The following is a 14,422-nucleotide window of genomic DNA, read 5'->3' on the forward strand; positions in this document are numbered from 1 at the left end:
TTCCGCGAGGATACATCAGTGTATCCTTGATTTTAACTCCTCGGAGGAGCCTCCTTGATGCTTGATCCTCGCTCCTCGATCTGCATTTTAGGAATTGGGAGGTCCTTCAGCATGGCGCGCTGAGAATGATTTCCGGGTCACAAACCGGAGGATCGAGGAGTCAAGGTGGTATAGATTTGGGAATTGGGAAAAGCCCCTCGAGACCCAGTGGACATTTTGCGAAAATCTGAAAAAATTCCCTTTAGGCATTCCTCAGATATCGCATTCACAAGAATGGGACGGACAGACAACCCAAAAACATAATGCCTCTGGCTACGGCTATCGCTGGCATGAGGCATACTGTAAAAAGTGAATCGAACACAATTAAGCAGTACGTTTTTCTCATCTACTTTTATTTCACAAAAAAAACAAAAAAAAACAACATTTCTATCATACCTGCCAACATCGGGCTGTGAAAAAGAGTTCCATCCATTTTCTGGTCAGTTGACTCTTGACTCCAACGGAAACTTGAATGTTACGAATGACGCGCGGCACCTCAGGCGGGGTAGTTTAGGTTACATATCCTACAGTCTGCACATATCACAGAAACTGTGAAACACCCATTTGAGTCATATCACAATGAAATCAGGAGATTAGCGGGACAAATTACCAATCGGGGGCAGGGCAGGAGAAAAGGTTAAAAGTAGGTAGACTACTGCGTATATCGGGAGTGTTGGCAGGTATGATTTCTATCCCACAAACATTAAAAGTATTATGCAAATGTGCCTGCTTATGCATGATCAACAATAAAGCTCACTGTTTTTTGTAGTTAACAATAAAAACTTAAAAGTAGCAATCAACAGAAAGAGAACGACATGAAAAGGAATGTGATTTCATTGCAGGGCTTCTAGCTGAAAAAGTTTCCACCACATCCTATGTAAAACATCATCATCATCATCATCATCCACCGTCTGATTGCCATTCAGGTTAAAGGAATATTAATATAGAGTTTACAATATGATTGAAAAGTTGTTGAGTTAGATAAAAAAAAACAGGTCTGTGTATTGCTATGGTGACAGACTTTTCTGAAAGCATCAGAAAATCACCGTCTTTGTATTAAAAGACCTGTTGATCAATTTCACAGTGAAAGCGGATTACAAATTCTGCAGCCTTTGGTAGTGAAGCATTCCTTTTCTGACCTTAAATGTAAAGTAATTAAAATATGCTGTAAATTATTGAAGAAATAATATATAAAATTATACTTTGGGATGATTTAACTTTAAAAACACCAAAGTTTATTTGATCTGACATTGTACAGCTTGTTTTCAGGTAAGTACACTTGCAGCTTCTTCAATTTTAATTCCAATTGGCGATTTTCTACGTCATTCATTCAAATGAGAAAGAACGCGACGAAAAAAAAGTCGTATGATGATTTTATCCTAACTATACTATTCTTGTGTATAACTCAAAGCATATATGTAGTAATTAAAAGTGAAACATTTAAAATATTGCATGCGCATTTCTCAATTACTAAACATGTAAATGTGATTATAAAATGTCACAACTGGACAACATGAACTATCCATATTTTGCTGTCATATTTATTGTAAAACTGATATAAAATGCAACAGTTGTAGCTCCAACTTCTTGCTACTTTTCCTGAAGTTGTCTCGAACGCTGTTCCTTTACCATTTTCTTCATGTCACTGGCTGGTTTGAGATCAGCTTCGGTGAGCAATTCTGCTGGGTCACCCTTTGGATCATGTTTGTTTCTGTAAAATGATGTTCAGTTACTAGAAAATACAAGGAAACATGCCCAATTTAAACCTTGGGTCCTTCTTTTTAAGATGGGTGTAGTTTCAGGCTCACTACCTAATCAGCACAATTGTGACCTATCCTTACATGCAATCTAATACAGTTCATACTGTACCTAAGCATTCGCATGGTTCACAGGTTTTATTGTATTATGACACTGAATTAAAATAAATGTGATGTGACTTTTTTGACACTGATCAAGAGAAAAGACCCTTTAATCTCAAAGTGAAAACAGATCTCTACCAAGTGATCTTAATTAAATCTTATATTACATGCCAATCATCATTTCAGGACACTTAACAGATAGAGTAGGTCTAGACCACGCTCTATAATTTACAGAGACCCAACAATTAGTCTCCAGTATGGGTCAAGCTCCAAAAAACACTGGATGCTGCACCAACTAAATGCAACTCAATGATTCAATGATGGGGGATCCGTCTCGTTAGCAAAATGACCAAAATACATCCCCCTTGTTAACCTGCCATTGCCCCTCTCCATCCCATAGTGTCATAGAGAGTGCAGGGGCAGTGCTTAGTTTAATATATGTTCATCTAGTCTGCCTGACTCATTGATCCTTTATCTGACTGAATATTGAGCAAAGAAAATTCTAACTTCTTTCAAACTCGCTTCACTTCGGTGAACTTTGACCACAGATTTGCGCCTTGACCAATAACAAGCCGTCTTGACAGTGCCGACCGTTGAGGGAGCACCTCCAGATTTGTTGTCTTTAAGTTTCAGGTCTAAATCTAGATAACCCTGATTACATCCACAACAAAAAACTATAAGATATGTATATTCTGGCCTAGTACTTTCTTTTTGTGGTTTTGCTTATGTGGTTGTTACAAAAATACACACAATTGCTAAGAATACACTGAAAAGGTATTATCCTATCATAATGATATTGTAGTGTGTTGAGTATGGTATAAATGTTTCAGGGATTAAAATAAAAAGAAACCCCAACAATAATGAAGACAAAAATACACAAACTTACGTTTTGAGGTATTCTTCAATGGCCTTTCGTTCGTACACATTTCCGTTTTTTGTTATCACTGGTTCAACAAACATCTTTTTGGTGAGTGGACAGATTAGATGTTGGGGTGCAATCTGTTTCCCAGGATCCACCAATTTCTTTTAAATTGGAAGACAGTAAATATTAACACATCTTATTGATGTAAAAGTGTACCAATAGTGTGATACATAAAAAATGATACGCAAGTTGCATTGTAACCCTAATTTTTGATCATGGTGGTTTATAACCTCTTCTCCTAAGACCATCAATTATCTGACTGGAAACAAAACCAGCTTTGACTGTATACCCAATGATTCCAAACCATCACTAACAAGTATTTGATGCTTCAACAGAACATTGCCTCTTTATTACCTTTTATTAAAACGGTCACTATTGGAGCAACTCTGTCTCCTCCATACTACAGTATGTTCCTATACAACGTAACTGCATTCTCACTTACGTTTTAAGAGAAAAGTATTTTCTCCCGGATTACACCTCTTCGTACCAAGCGACAGGCGCACGTTGTTAAATGATTGCAGTTTTAAACATGTGAATTGAAACAAAACTACATTGTCAGGAGCGCCTGGTAGTTCACCGGGTAGAGCACGTACCATCAAGGCTGAGTCCTAATCGCAGTGGCTCGTGTGAAACCAAAAATGAAAAGTCAACGTTGAGTTTTGGTTTCACACGGGACACCAATTGCTGTCTCCTGGGTGAAAGTCCTGCTTTTGTTTGAACCATCTCTTGAACTTGAATTAGACTGATTGGATTTGATCAGAAACAAATTTTGATATGTCCAAAATCTGGGACAAAATATCGCAATTAAGGATGCAGCTGGACTGTATAGGAATGTCATTTTTAGGAGCTGTCGCCCTTTTTGACACTTTAATCATTTACCTTCTCCATATCATCCCGTGATTGCGAGGCACTTTCCTCTGTATGTTTTTTGGCCTCCTTTTCATACGTCTCACGGCTGGTCATGAATTCCTCAGCCAGAATGCTTGGAAAGGAAAAAGACACGTTATTAAATCAAATGCTTCACTGCCGCTGGGATCTTAAGATACTTGCGTGGTTAAATGCAATGTTAAACACAATTACAGTACACGTATATATTAAAATACAATATTTCTCATTCACTAGTTTTGTCTTTCTACCTAATGACAGGATTTAACCGTTATCTTATTTTTAATTGATCATATAGTAACATACATTCAGTTGTAGCAACTCAACACTGAGTTTGTGCTATTTACACACACACACACACACACACACACACACACACACACCTGTTATACACGCCCATCTGTATTGACACACCCAGCACAGTGGTGTGGACCAGAGCAAATGTGAGGTTCTATTTACACACACTGTCCTGGCATCCCCTACTTTTACTACCGTAAAACTAGAGGCCTGTATGTCTCTTCTTTGGACATGCATACATTATTAAAACCACACATCTAGCCTATTAAGATCACAAAACATAAACTGAATGAATATTAAGTTACAGAGAGACCTTATGAAGCCCTCCAACCCCTCCTTTGATTGTCTTTCTTGCCCACATGAAGTTTGTGATAAAGTCTTCACCAATATCATGTTATTTAAAGTAATGTGAAGTGTTACGCTTATTTGTGTATTACTTTGTTCACATAGGTGGTTTTTTTAGGTTAAAAAACAAAAACAAACACCCAAGTAGAAATGGAGACTGCAGACCTCCACAAAGGCCAATAGAGCATTAACATGCTCCTCGGATGGTCCCATTTCCCAAGTTGGGAAGTTGTTCACAGCAAACAATGTAAGATGGGGTTTGAGATTGTGAATCAGCAGGTACAGCTGATTAATTAATAAAAACAAATACCTACTCAGTTCTTGGAATATGATTAAAACTAAAACATAGGGGCATGTAGAGTATTGGTGTATGATGAGTGTGTGGGGTCTTGAATCTAACCTGTCCAATGGATCGTCAGGCTCAGGGGCGATGAGCAGTCCATATACAGCATTGAGGATATCTCTCATGGTGATTTGGGCATTGTAGTTCCGGTCAAATATGTTGTGGCAGATGCGCCCAACACTGTTGATATTACAGTGGTACACCTTTGTTCATGTTAAGAAAATGACATTTAAAGAACATACATTTTCTACAATTATTTCAATCCAGGCAATTTTATTTTTCTTTGAAGCAATGCGTTGCCATTGTTTAGACTACTGAAGCTGTTGGCTTATTTAGCAGGATACACGTGTGACAAAGCGAACAAGTGGAGGCTTCACTGGGTAGTCGGGACCAAACTGGCAGAACAACTCAAAGGCTCCTTTTTCATAAGCTGTGTCAGGAGGTCCATCCATGAGAATCTTCCAGAATGCTGAAAAGTTGACACATTTGCCCTTTATCCAATATTGCTCTAAATGAATTGACTGTTGACATATGAGAAGAGCATGTACACATTATTCTGAACATGACATGCAGAATACATGGACAGTGTTGGAACTTCTATTCCCAAAGAAGGAATCAACTGACCTGGGAAGGCTTAAGTGGTACACCGGACAGCTCATTTTTCTAATGCTAAAAGTTCCTCAGCTACACACTTACAAGTCGTGAAGTGTGCGCTTTGGTTTAACACAGCTCACTTTGTTATGTGCTTTTATTGTTGGTTTAGTGAGAAGAGCAACAGCTGTCAGACTCTGATCTGTGATTTGATGATTGATAAGCTGTGTTGGGGTATTTACTCAAAAAAACGGTAAAAACTCAATATTTATAATAAAATCCATGCCACTTACTGAAGTCAGATTCTGATGGGAGGATAGTAAAGTAGGGGTGTGGCTCACAATGCAGGCCCCTCAGCTCCTCCAGGATACGTTTGTCCTTTTCCATCAATTTCCCAATTTTGGCGTCCCGCATCTTCTTTTTCAGAGCACTAGTGTGAAAGATTAGATTGTTTTATGTTCCTCTGTCAAAGATTTTCAATGAATAACACACATTTGGCTTCTGGCTTTGTTCTTCCATAACTACCTTATTGTACTTTGAATATGTACCTAATTCATTGGGTTGCAATGTATGATAGGCAAGACAGACTTGTTTCTCAAGGTTTGGCTTGAATCATAAGTTAACCTGGCTACAATAAGGCTGCTATAATGCTTTCAAGGCTAAATAAATAAGGTTTTGGCCAGTTGTTTCCACCTTTAATGATCAATGTTCTTCAAGTCAAGTCAAGTCAACTTCATTGTCAATTCTGCAATATGTGCCAGACATACAAAGCAATTGGAAATACTTCTCTCTCCGACCCATGGTGCAATAAGGACACGTACAACAAGTATAATATAAAAGATAAGAAATATATACAAATAAAGATAAAAAAGATAAGTAATATGTACTAATAAGATAAAGAAGTAATATATACAACTTTCCTGGATCTGTAAAACGGCAATAGAGCAGCTTTATGACTGGGTTTGAGGCAGAGCATCAAAATAATGAACCACTGACCCTAAATTCAAGAAAATAGGTAAAAAACAACAGTTATAATTAAACAGTCATAAGGTTCCTTTCTTAATAAACGTGTAAATGAACAGTGTAAATGCTGTTTTTTAGAGGTTGACGAAAACAAAAGAAAAACAAAAGATGTTACATTTTCATACAATGAAATACATGAACACTGAATTTATTTGCAAATTCGTCGGGAAAATAAGTATTTGGTCACCTACAAACAAGCAAGATTTCTGGCTCTTACAGACCTGTAACTTTTTCTTTAAGAGGCTCCTTTGTCCTCTACTTGTTACCTGTATTAATGGCACCTGTTTGACCTTGTTATCAGTATAAAAGACACCTGTGCACAACCTCAAACAGTCACACTCCAAAATCCACTATGGCCAAGACAAAAGAGCTGTCAAAGGACACCAGAAACAAAATTGTAGACCTGCACCAGGCTGGGAAGACTGAATCTGCAATAGGTAAGCAGCTTGGTGTGAAGAAATCAATTGTGGGAGCAATTATAAGAAAATGGAAGACATACAAGACCACTAATAATCTCCCTCAATGTGGGGCTCCACGCAAGATCTCACCCCGTGGGGTCAAAATGATCACAAGCAAAAATAACAAGCAAAAATCCCAGAACCACACGGGGGGACCTAGTGAATTCTACAAAATTCAAAGCTGTATCTTCCTTATTAGTTAATGCTTGATTTCGATGTTTGCTTGTTTACATGTATGTTCCATGTGACCACTTAAAAAAGTGGACCTGACAAAATATAAGAAAGCAAAACTATACAAGAAATTTCTGTTGCTTACCTCTCTGTTACTGTCACTTTACCACTCATTTGACTTGGCAAGACGGTCTCTGGAAATTCATCATACCCATGAGTAGCAGAGATGGCTGTTAAAAAACTCTGAAAAATACAAAGTGGGAAATTAACAAGCACATCATTAGAATGTTTGAAAGTCATTACTGCGATGGTGTTTAATTCTCAGAGCACTCCATTGGTGCACTCACTGTAGTGATGGAAGATGGGTCAGCTTTGTTCTTGGGTTTCCTCCACTCCAAAGAGAGAACAGTCTCGATCTCAAAGAGCTTCAGACCATCTTTGCTCGTCTCTGGTTTGAAACAGCAACCCCCTGAAAGTAATATAGATAAAAATAAAAATAAAAAAAAAGAGTTAATTTACCACTGGACTGGCACATAGGCATCGCCAGGTTTTTGCCAGTTTTTTCAAATGTTTTGACTGTAGCCCCGAATTAAATTTTAAATGTAGGCAACACAAAGTTTAGGTGCGCAATAATGATTTTGTTACCGTGACGTGACGTCTACAGTTCAGGCTCAAACACACGAAGCTCTAAAGCAGACCCGAGAGTCACTTTGTGTCCACTCTCTCTCTAGCATCTCAACCCGGGCTCTGTGTGAGATGTGCATTTGACTTCTGAGTAGACTTACTATTAGACAGCTAGATATTAAAATAAGTACTAGACTTCTCTGCCCACTGTCATTGGATCTGCTGCCTCAAGGTTAAATTGGTTTGTTCTGCTGATTTAGCTCATTCTGCTGCCTTTTGCTGTTTGCTACTTGTCTTTTCTGCTTTTACTGTGTGTTCTGCTGCTTCCTTTACTTCTTCTACTGTGTGTTTTGCTGGATTTGCTATGTTTTTTGGCCAGAATTTTGTGGTCTTACTTAAAGTGACTGAAACTGTTTAGGGTAATCAGACTAGCTTAGTGTGAAGTGTGGAGTTGGGGAGTGGTGCTTAACGACTGTCCAGGTGTTTTGTTGAGTGATTAGCTAGGGTGGGGCCTCCTCACCTGTAGCCAACACCAATCACCTCCTTGTATTTAATATTGGCATTTGCGTGAAGCGGCAGCTTCAGCAGACGAAGACTCTGAGGACAAAGACAAAGGAGTCTACGCAGGAGTCTTCGTGGGAGGCTAAGTGGGAAGTTAAGTGGGCTTGATATCTTCTTGACATCTAATATCTTACTTGCACTGCTCGGTGTCTTTATCTGGAAATGTGCTGCTTCTCCATTCCTGTTCTTGTATCCTATCGGAGATACTACAAACCTTGCATAGGTTCGCAATATTTCCGCAACCCAACCTCTCTTACTTATCCCACCCGTTCCACACAACTCTCCTGACCTTCTTCCTTTCCTCACCCATCTCATCAACATCTCCTTGTCAACCGGCTGTTTCCCCGATGCCCTTAAAGAGGCAAGGGTAAGCCCACTACTCAAAAAACCAACACTCGACGAGTCTGAGGTAAATAACTACAGACCTGTCTTGATCACCACCAGTCTGGCTTCAAGGCTGGCCACTCAACAGAAACTGCCCTCCTTGCTGTCACTGAGCAGCTTCACATTGCTAGAGCAACCTCTCTCTCTTCTGTTGTCATCCTTCTGGACCTTTCTGCTGCCTTTGACACAGTGAACCACCAGATCCTCATTTCGACACTCCAGGATCTGGGTGTCTCAGGCTCTGTGCTTTCTTTGCTCACATTTTACCTGGCAGACCGAACCTACCGGTTAACTTGGAGAGTATCTACCTCAGAACCTTGCCCACTCAAAACTGGTTCCTCAAGGATCATTCCTGGGTCCCTTCCTCTTTTCTCTGTAGACCAACTCTCTCGGGTCTGTCATTCAGTCGCACAGCTTTTTTTATCACAGCTACGCAGATGACACACAACTTATTCTCTCCTTTCCAGAGTCTGAAACGCAAGTAGCACATATCTCGGCCTTGGATGTCCACACACCATCTGAAACTCAACCTTGACAAGGGCTCTCCTACCCAGGACCTGACTATAACAATTGACAACTCTGTGGTAGTCCCCACCCAGACTGCTAGAAACCTGGGTGTGACACTTGACGACCAACTCTCCTTCACTGCCAACATTGCTGCAACTACCCGATTGTGTAGATACATGCTGCATAATATCAGATACATTTCCTTCTAACGCAGAAGGCAGCTCACGTTCTCGTTCAGGCTCTAGTAATCTCACGTCTAGACTACTGCAACTCCCTCCTGATTGGCCTGCCTGCATGTGCCATCCGGCCGCTGCAGCTCATTCAGAACGCAGCAGCTCGACTTGTCTTCAACCTCCTCAAGTTCTCTCACACTACACCGCTCCTCCGCTCTCTTCACTGGTTACCAATTGCTGCCCGCATCCGCTTCTAGACACTAGTACTTGCATACAGGGCCACGAACGGATCAGCCCCAGCATACATCCAGGACATGGCCAAACCCCATACCCCAACTCGCCCACTCCACTCTGCATCAGCCAACCTGCTTGCTGCCCCCTCACAGCGAGGGACAACCAATCACTCAACGAAGTCCCGGCTGTTTGCTGTCCTGGCTCCTAAATGGTGGAATGAGCTCCCTATTGACATCAGGATGGCCGAAAGCCTATGCATGTTTCGCCGAAGCTGCACTTTCATATGGCTCTGGTACTTGCACTTACTACTTGTCTGGAGTTTGCACCTACAGGGTTGAAAGCACTTAACTGGAAGTTGCTTTGGATAAAAGCATCAGCTAAATGATATGTAATGTGTCTGTCAGAAGGTCTGAGATCTACCATATCAGCAGAACAATAACATAATGTATAGCAGACTATAGTGCAGGTAGATTTTTCTTGAAATATTTTTACTTCATTCTTGTAATATTATAGCTTTATTTTTCTCAAAATATCACAACTCCTCCAAAGCCAGAGAACACAGATAGGATAAGTTATATTTTGAATGTTCACAAAGTTCTGAACATGAGCAGAAATCTTGCTGAAACACATCTGAGCTATTAAAGTCCAGGGTTTTACAAATTAATTAAAATGAATTAATGTATCATTAGGGGTGAATATGTGCCACATGCACATTTAAAGAGGTTAGATGAAAAAGAAGAGGGATGAGTAAATAATGGCTACAGCAGAGATAACATTAAATGAGAAGTTGATTTACAGGAGAATAAATATTTGACGACATACGGAATGCCTGAGAGCCTTACTGCAATACATTCTATTACGTTTTTATATTTTGAATTATCATTTATGTTTCCTTTTAAATAAATATATTTCCAGTATGAATTGATGCAGAAAAAAGTTGGAAAGAATTTGCTACAAAATCACCAGAATGCAGGAAATTAAGTGTTTAATGCTCAAAGTTTTCTGGGGGAGAACCCCCAGACTCCCCACCCCACAAATTGTGAAACAACAACTATGGCCTTGGGTTGCCAGGCCAGGTGTGATTAGGCCAAATATTGGTGCCATCTAAGTAACATCTACAAACTGGGCAGCTAAAAAGGAACATACCCTGCTATTAAGAAGCTGGACAGGCCAATCGCCATTTTGCATTGCATTAACTTTATTTTAATGGAGCCGGGCTAAGCCCCGAACCTCCTTAAGTTCTAGACACACCCCTGGTCTGGTGCCACACAGGCTAACCATACTCCAGTGCTGTGTGGTCTGGCTACATTTCTTATTTTTTTTGGGGGAAAAAATGCTTCAGCTTGTTTAATCCAGTCACAATTTTTTATATGTACCCACCTGTTGCATTGCTGATTCCACGGAGAATATTGTTCTCCACTTTTCCAAGAAGAATTGAATCCACAATGATGTTGGATTTTATCAAGTTGGCAGCAACAACATCGGGCTTGTTTAAAGAGCTACGCACAAAGAATCATTCTCAATCATTCATATTAAAAAGCAACATGACAAACTAAGTGACACACAGATTTTAACATGAACCTAAACCTAATTCTAAGCTTGACCTTAAAACCAAGTATTAATTTCAAACAATTCTTTAAAATTGTTTATCTGGCCAAAATGTCCTCACAATGCAGAAATATCCTCACTATGATGGTTTTAAAACTATAAATGAAGAGCTGATTGAGGCAGAATATTTACATTGACCGATGCCTCATGTTAGCAAAGGTATCACTGGCAATTAGCATAGAGAAAGCGAATTACCCAACATCATTTCCATCGGTGAGGCAAATAATCCGAAGTTTACAGTCTAGAAACTTCTTTGCTTTGTCCAACTCAAGAATTCCATGTTGCAGGGCATCGTACAGCTTAGTTTGTCCGCTTGCCTTAAGGGTGCGGACTTCTTCCTGAAAAAGTAAAAAATAACTGTCTATTAAGGTTTAATAACATATTGTTTCATGGCACAGGAGCCCATGTTCTATGACACACAGAAAGAAAGAGCCGATGATGATGTTATGATAATATGTTAAGTGAGCATTGTACTTTGAGAGCAAAGATTAACCAGAGTCAAATTCCTTGTTTGTTTACGCAAACCTGGCCAATAAAGCTGATTCTGAACAAGGATCTGATACAATAAATGTTGATCAATGTGCAATGTATTGCATTTACCTTGAACTTCTCAAGTGATTCTGTAAATGTGTGGAGAGTTTCCACTGTAGAGTCAAACTTCACAAGGCCAATGACATGATGAAAGTCATACGCCATGGTCCGTGTTGCAAAGTTGTCAAGAAGCTCTCTAACAGCATGGATTTTCTGTATGTCCACACTTCCATAGCACTTCTCTGCCATGGATGAACTTGTATCTATCATCACCTGATGAAATTAAAGTCAAGAAGTTATAACAAAATAAATATGTTGGCTTCTCATACGAGAATTAAGCACAACTTGAATATATACTTCATAGGAATCCTGAAAGAGCACTATCTGACAAAAAACGGTTGGACGATGTCTCTCTGCCAGCATCTGTTAAAGGAGAATTCCGGTGGATTTCAACACGTAGCTCTGTTGTTTGTAAATGTGGAGTGCTGTCAGTAGCAAGAAAAACGAAAACAATTGGTGCTACCTACACCGTGTTATCCCCCTGCTAGAGTTAGCACCCAGGAACGTGTTTTTAGCCTCTAAACATGTTCAAAATGTCATTACAAGTGCCTACCCATGTGCAGTTATTCCTTCTGAGGGAACAAAGCGAATTTGACTGCAGTAGATGTGACAGGTCCACACTAGTCGATTTTCAAACTCATACAATCCTATATTCCAAAATGTATTTTTTCCACAAAAAAACAATTTGTCGTTGTTATATCCTTAGTAATGACTATGTAACAAAACTCTGTAACCTGACACCACAGTGGAGCCAACTTTTATGCCTTTCTGTCTCATCTACTGCAGTCAGATTTGCTGTGTTCCCTCGGAAGGAATCACTTCACATGGATAGGCACTTGTAATGACATTTCGAACATGTTAAGAGCTAAAAAACAAGTTTAAAAACTTGCCCTGTTTAAGCCTGTTGGGTGCTAACGCTAGCAGGGGGATAACATGGTGTAGGCAGCACCGATTGTTTTAGTTTTTCTTGCTACTGCCAGCACTCCACATTTACAAACAACAGAGCTACGTGTTGAAATCCACTGGAACTTTCCTTTAAGCTTAGTTAATGTTATCCGCTTAGAACTAGAGATCTTTGACCACAGTTGAAAGCTGCAGGACTTCTGACTTTTTACATTTGTGAATGCATGATGTAAGCAGACTAACCCACAGAGCTCCTGCTCAATATCTGATCACACTCAGTGTGACATTTAGAAATGAGAGTGGCTCACAATGACGTGTCTTTGTATAGCTGTTCTTGAACACAAACCTCTCAGAAACAGCTCCTGCTTGTTTCATTCAGCCCACTGCGTAGCACATTGAGCCAGATTTGTTTGGGTGTATTTACTGTGTAGTGGAGAATCAACATTACCAGTATAGCCTCTTTTGGAGTCCCGGTTGTGACTATTGAAGAGTCATCCCTATGGTCACCAGTTCTGTATGAAATTTAAGAATTTCATCAAAAATGTACACTGACAATATTACACGTACAGTGTAAAAAAAAGTTATATCTTGTTTTTATCTAGTTTAAAATAAAAATGAAAAATGAAAGTACTTACATAGTTGCTAATAAATTCACATCCATAGTTTGTCTTTTGCCAGTCAGACAATCATGCACTTCAATCTGTATAGGATTTGCCTTATTTTTTGTCAAATAGACACCAAACTTGTCTGCCAAAAACAAAAGTACAGCAAAACATAACATTACTAGCACAAAAGGAAAAGTAAAATGGGAGACGTGGGGAATTCTGTACTTAAAGCCAGAAATAATTAAAGTAATACATAAGTATTAAGTAAGTTAATTAATTTAAGTAACCGTTAAGTAAAACACTTTAAGGTCAAGTATCATAAGACTTCATAACCATAATTGCTAGTCACTCACTGACATTATTTTTGCAAGGATCATAGAGTCAGTGACATTTTAACAAAATGTAAAGGTCCCATGGCATGAAGATTTGACTTTATGAGGTTTTTTTTAACATTAATATGAGTTCCCCCAGCCTGCCTATGGTCCCCCAGTGGCTAGAAATGGTGATAGGTGTAAACCGAGCCCTGGGTATCCTGCTCTGCCTTTGAGAAAATGAAAGCTCAGATGGGCCGATCTAGAATCTCCTCCTTATGAGGTCATAAGGAGCAAGGTTACCTCCCCTTTCTCTGCTCTGCCCACCCAGAGAATTTGGTCTGCCCACGAGAGAGACATCATGGCTTTCAAACGAGCAAAGTGGCAGTTGGTCAAGGCCACACCCCCAACCTCCACCTTGCCCCCCCCCCTCTCCTCCTCAATAGCTACAGACACAGAAATGGCACATACTAAGGAAAGCTCATTGTGGGACTGGCTCTAGTGGCTGTAATTCTGCACCAAGGCTGAATTTCAGGAAAGAGACTTCAGATACAGTATTAGGGGGCCATTAAGGTCTATATAAAAGAGACTTCAGATACAGTATTAGGGGACCACTAAGGCCTATATAAAAGAGACTTCAGATACAGTATTAGGGGGCCATTAAGGTCTATATAAAAGAGACTTCAGATACAGTATTAGGGGGCCACTAAGGTCTATATAAAAACATCCAAAGAGCACCATGTCATGGGACCTTTAAACAACCAACCAATCTGTGACGGTGTGATCAGTCTAGTATGAGTGAGTCCAAGAAACTGGAACTACAGTAATCATGAGAGGTACAGTCATAATACAAATAGTCTCGATCGACGACGGTTCATTTACTGGATAGTTACGGTGTTTTCGAAAGTTCCACAGGATGTCCCTCGCCCACCGCTTTCTTTGTGTTGCCATTTTTACTCTGGTCGCTTGGGTAAACAACAACCAGAAA

General features: G+C 39.7%; 1 protein-coding gene across 1 annotated transcript; it reads right to left on the reverse strand.

Annotated features, from left to right (window-relative positions):
- Nucleotides 1-371: 371 nt before the first annotated feature.
- LOC144514140 (uncharacterized) lies at nucleotides 372-13,289 on the reverse strand. Its single transcript, XM_078245338.1, has 13 exons — nucleotides 13,154-13,289; nucleotides 12,967-13,030; nucleotides 11,625-11,828; nucleotides 11,220-11,362; nucleotides 10,797-10,915; nucleotides 7,281-7,402; nucleotides 7,079-7,176; nucleotides 5,575-5,711; nucleotides 5,035-5,159; nucleotides 4,748-4,893; nucleotides 3,700-3,802; nucleotides 2,785-2,921; nucleotides 372-1,750 (listed from the first exon to the last, which is right to left on the reverse strand). Exons 1-13 carry the CDS (start codon nucleotides 13,177-13,179, stop codon nucleotides 1,630-1,632), a joined length of 1,545 nt encoding a protein of 514 aa, XP_078101464.1. The 5' UTR covers nucleotides 13,180-13,289; the 3' UTR covers nucleotides 372-1,629.
- Nucleotides 13,290-14,422: the final 1,133 nt, after the last annotated feature.

The sequence above is a fragment of the Sander vitreus genome, unplaced genomic scaffold (assembly GCF_031162955.1).
Source record: "Sander vitreus isolate 19-12246 unplaced genomic scaffold, sanVit1 ctg464_0, whole genome shotgun sequence".
Lineage (NCBI taxonomy): Eukaryota > Metazoa > Chordata > Actinopteri > Perciformes > Percidae > Sander > Sander vitreus.

Coding starts and splice junctions, on each gene's coding strand:
- LOC144514140 (XM_078245338.1), bottom strand. CDS start 13,179: ATGGATGTGAATTTATTAGCAACTAT. Junction 13,031..13,153: donor GTGAATTTATTAGCAACTAT/GTAAGTACTTTC, acceptor AATTTCATACAG/AACTGGTGACCATAGGGATG. Junction 3,803..4,747: donor CCTGACGATCCATTGGACAG/GTTAGATTCAAG, acceptor TTCCTTTCCAAG/CATTCTGGCTGAGGAATTCA.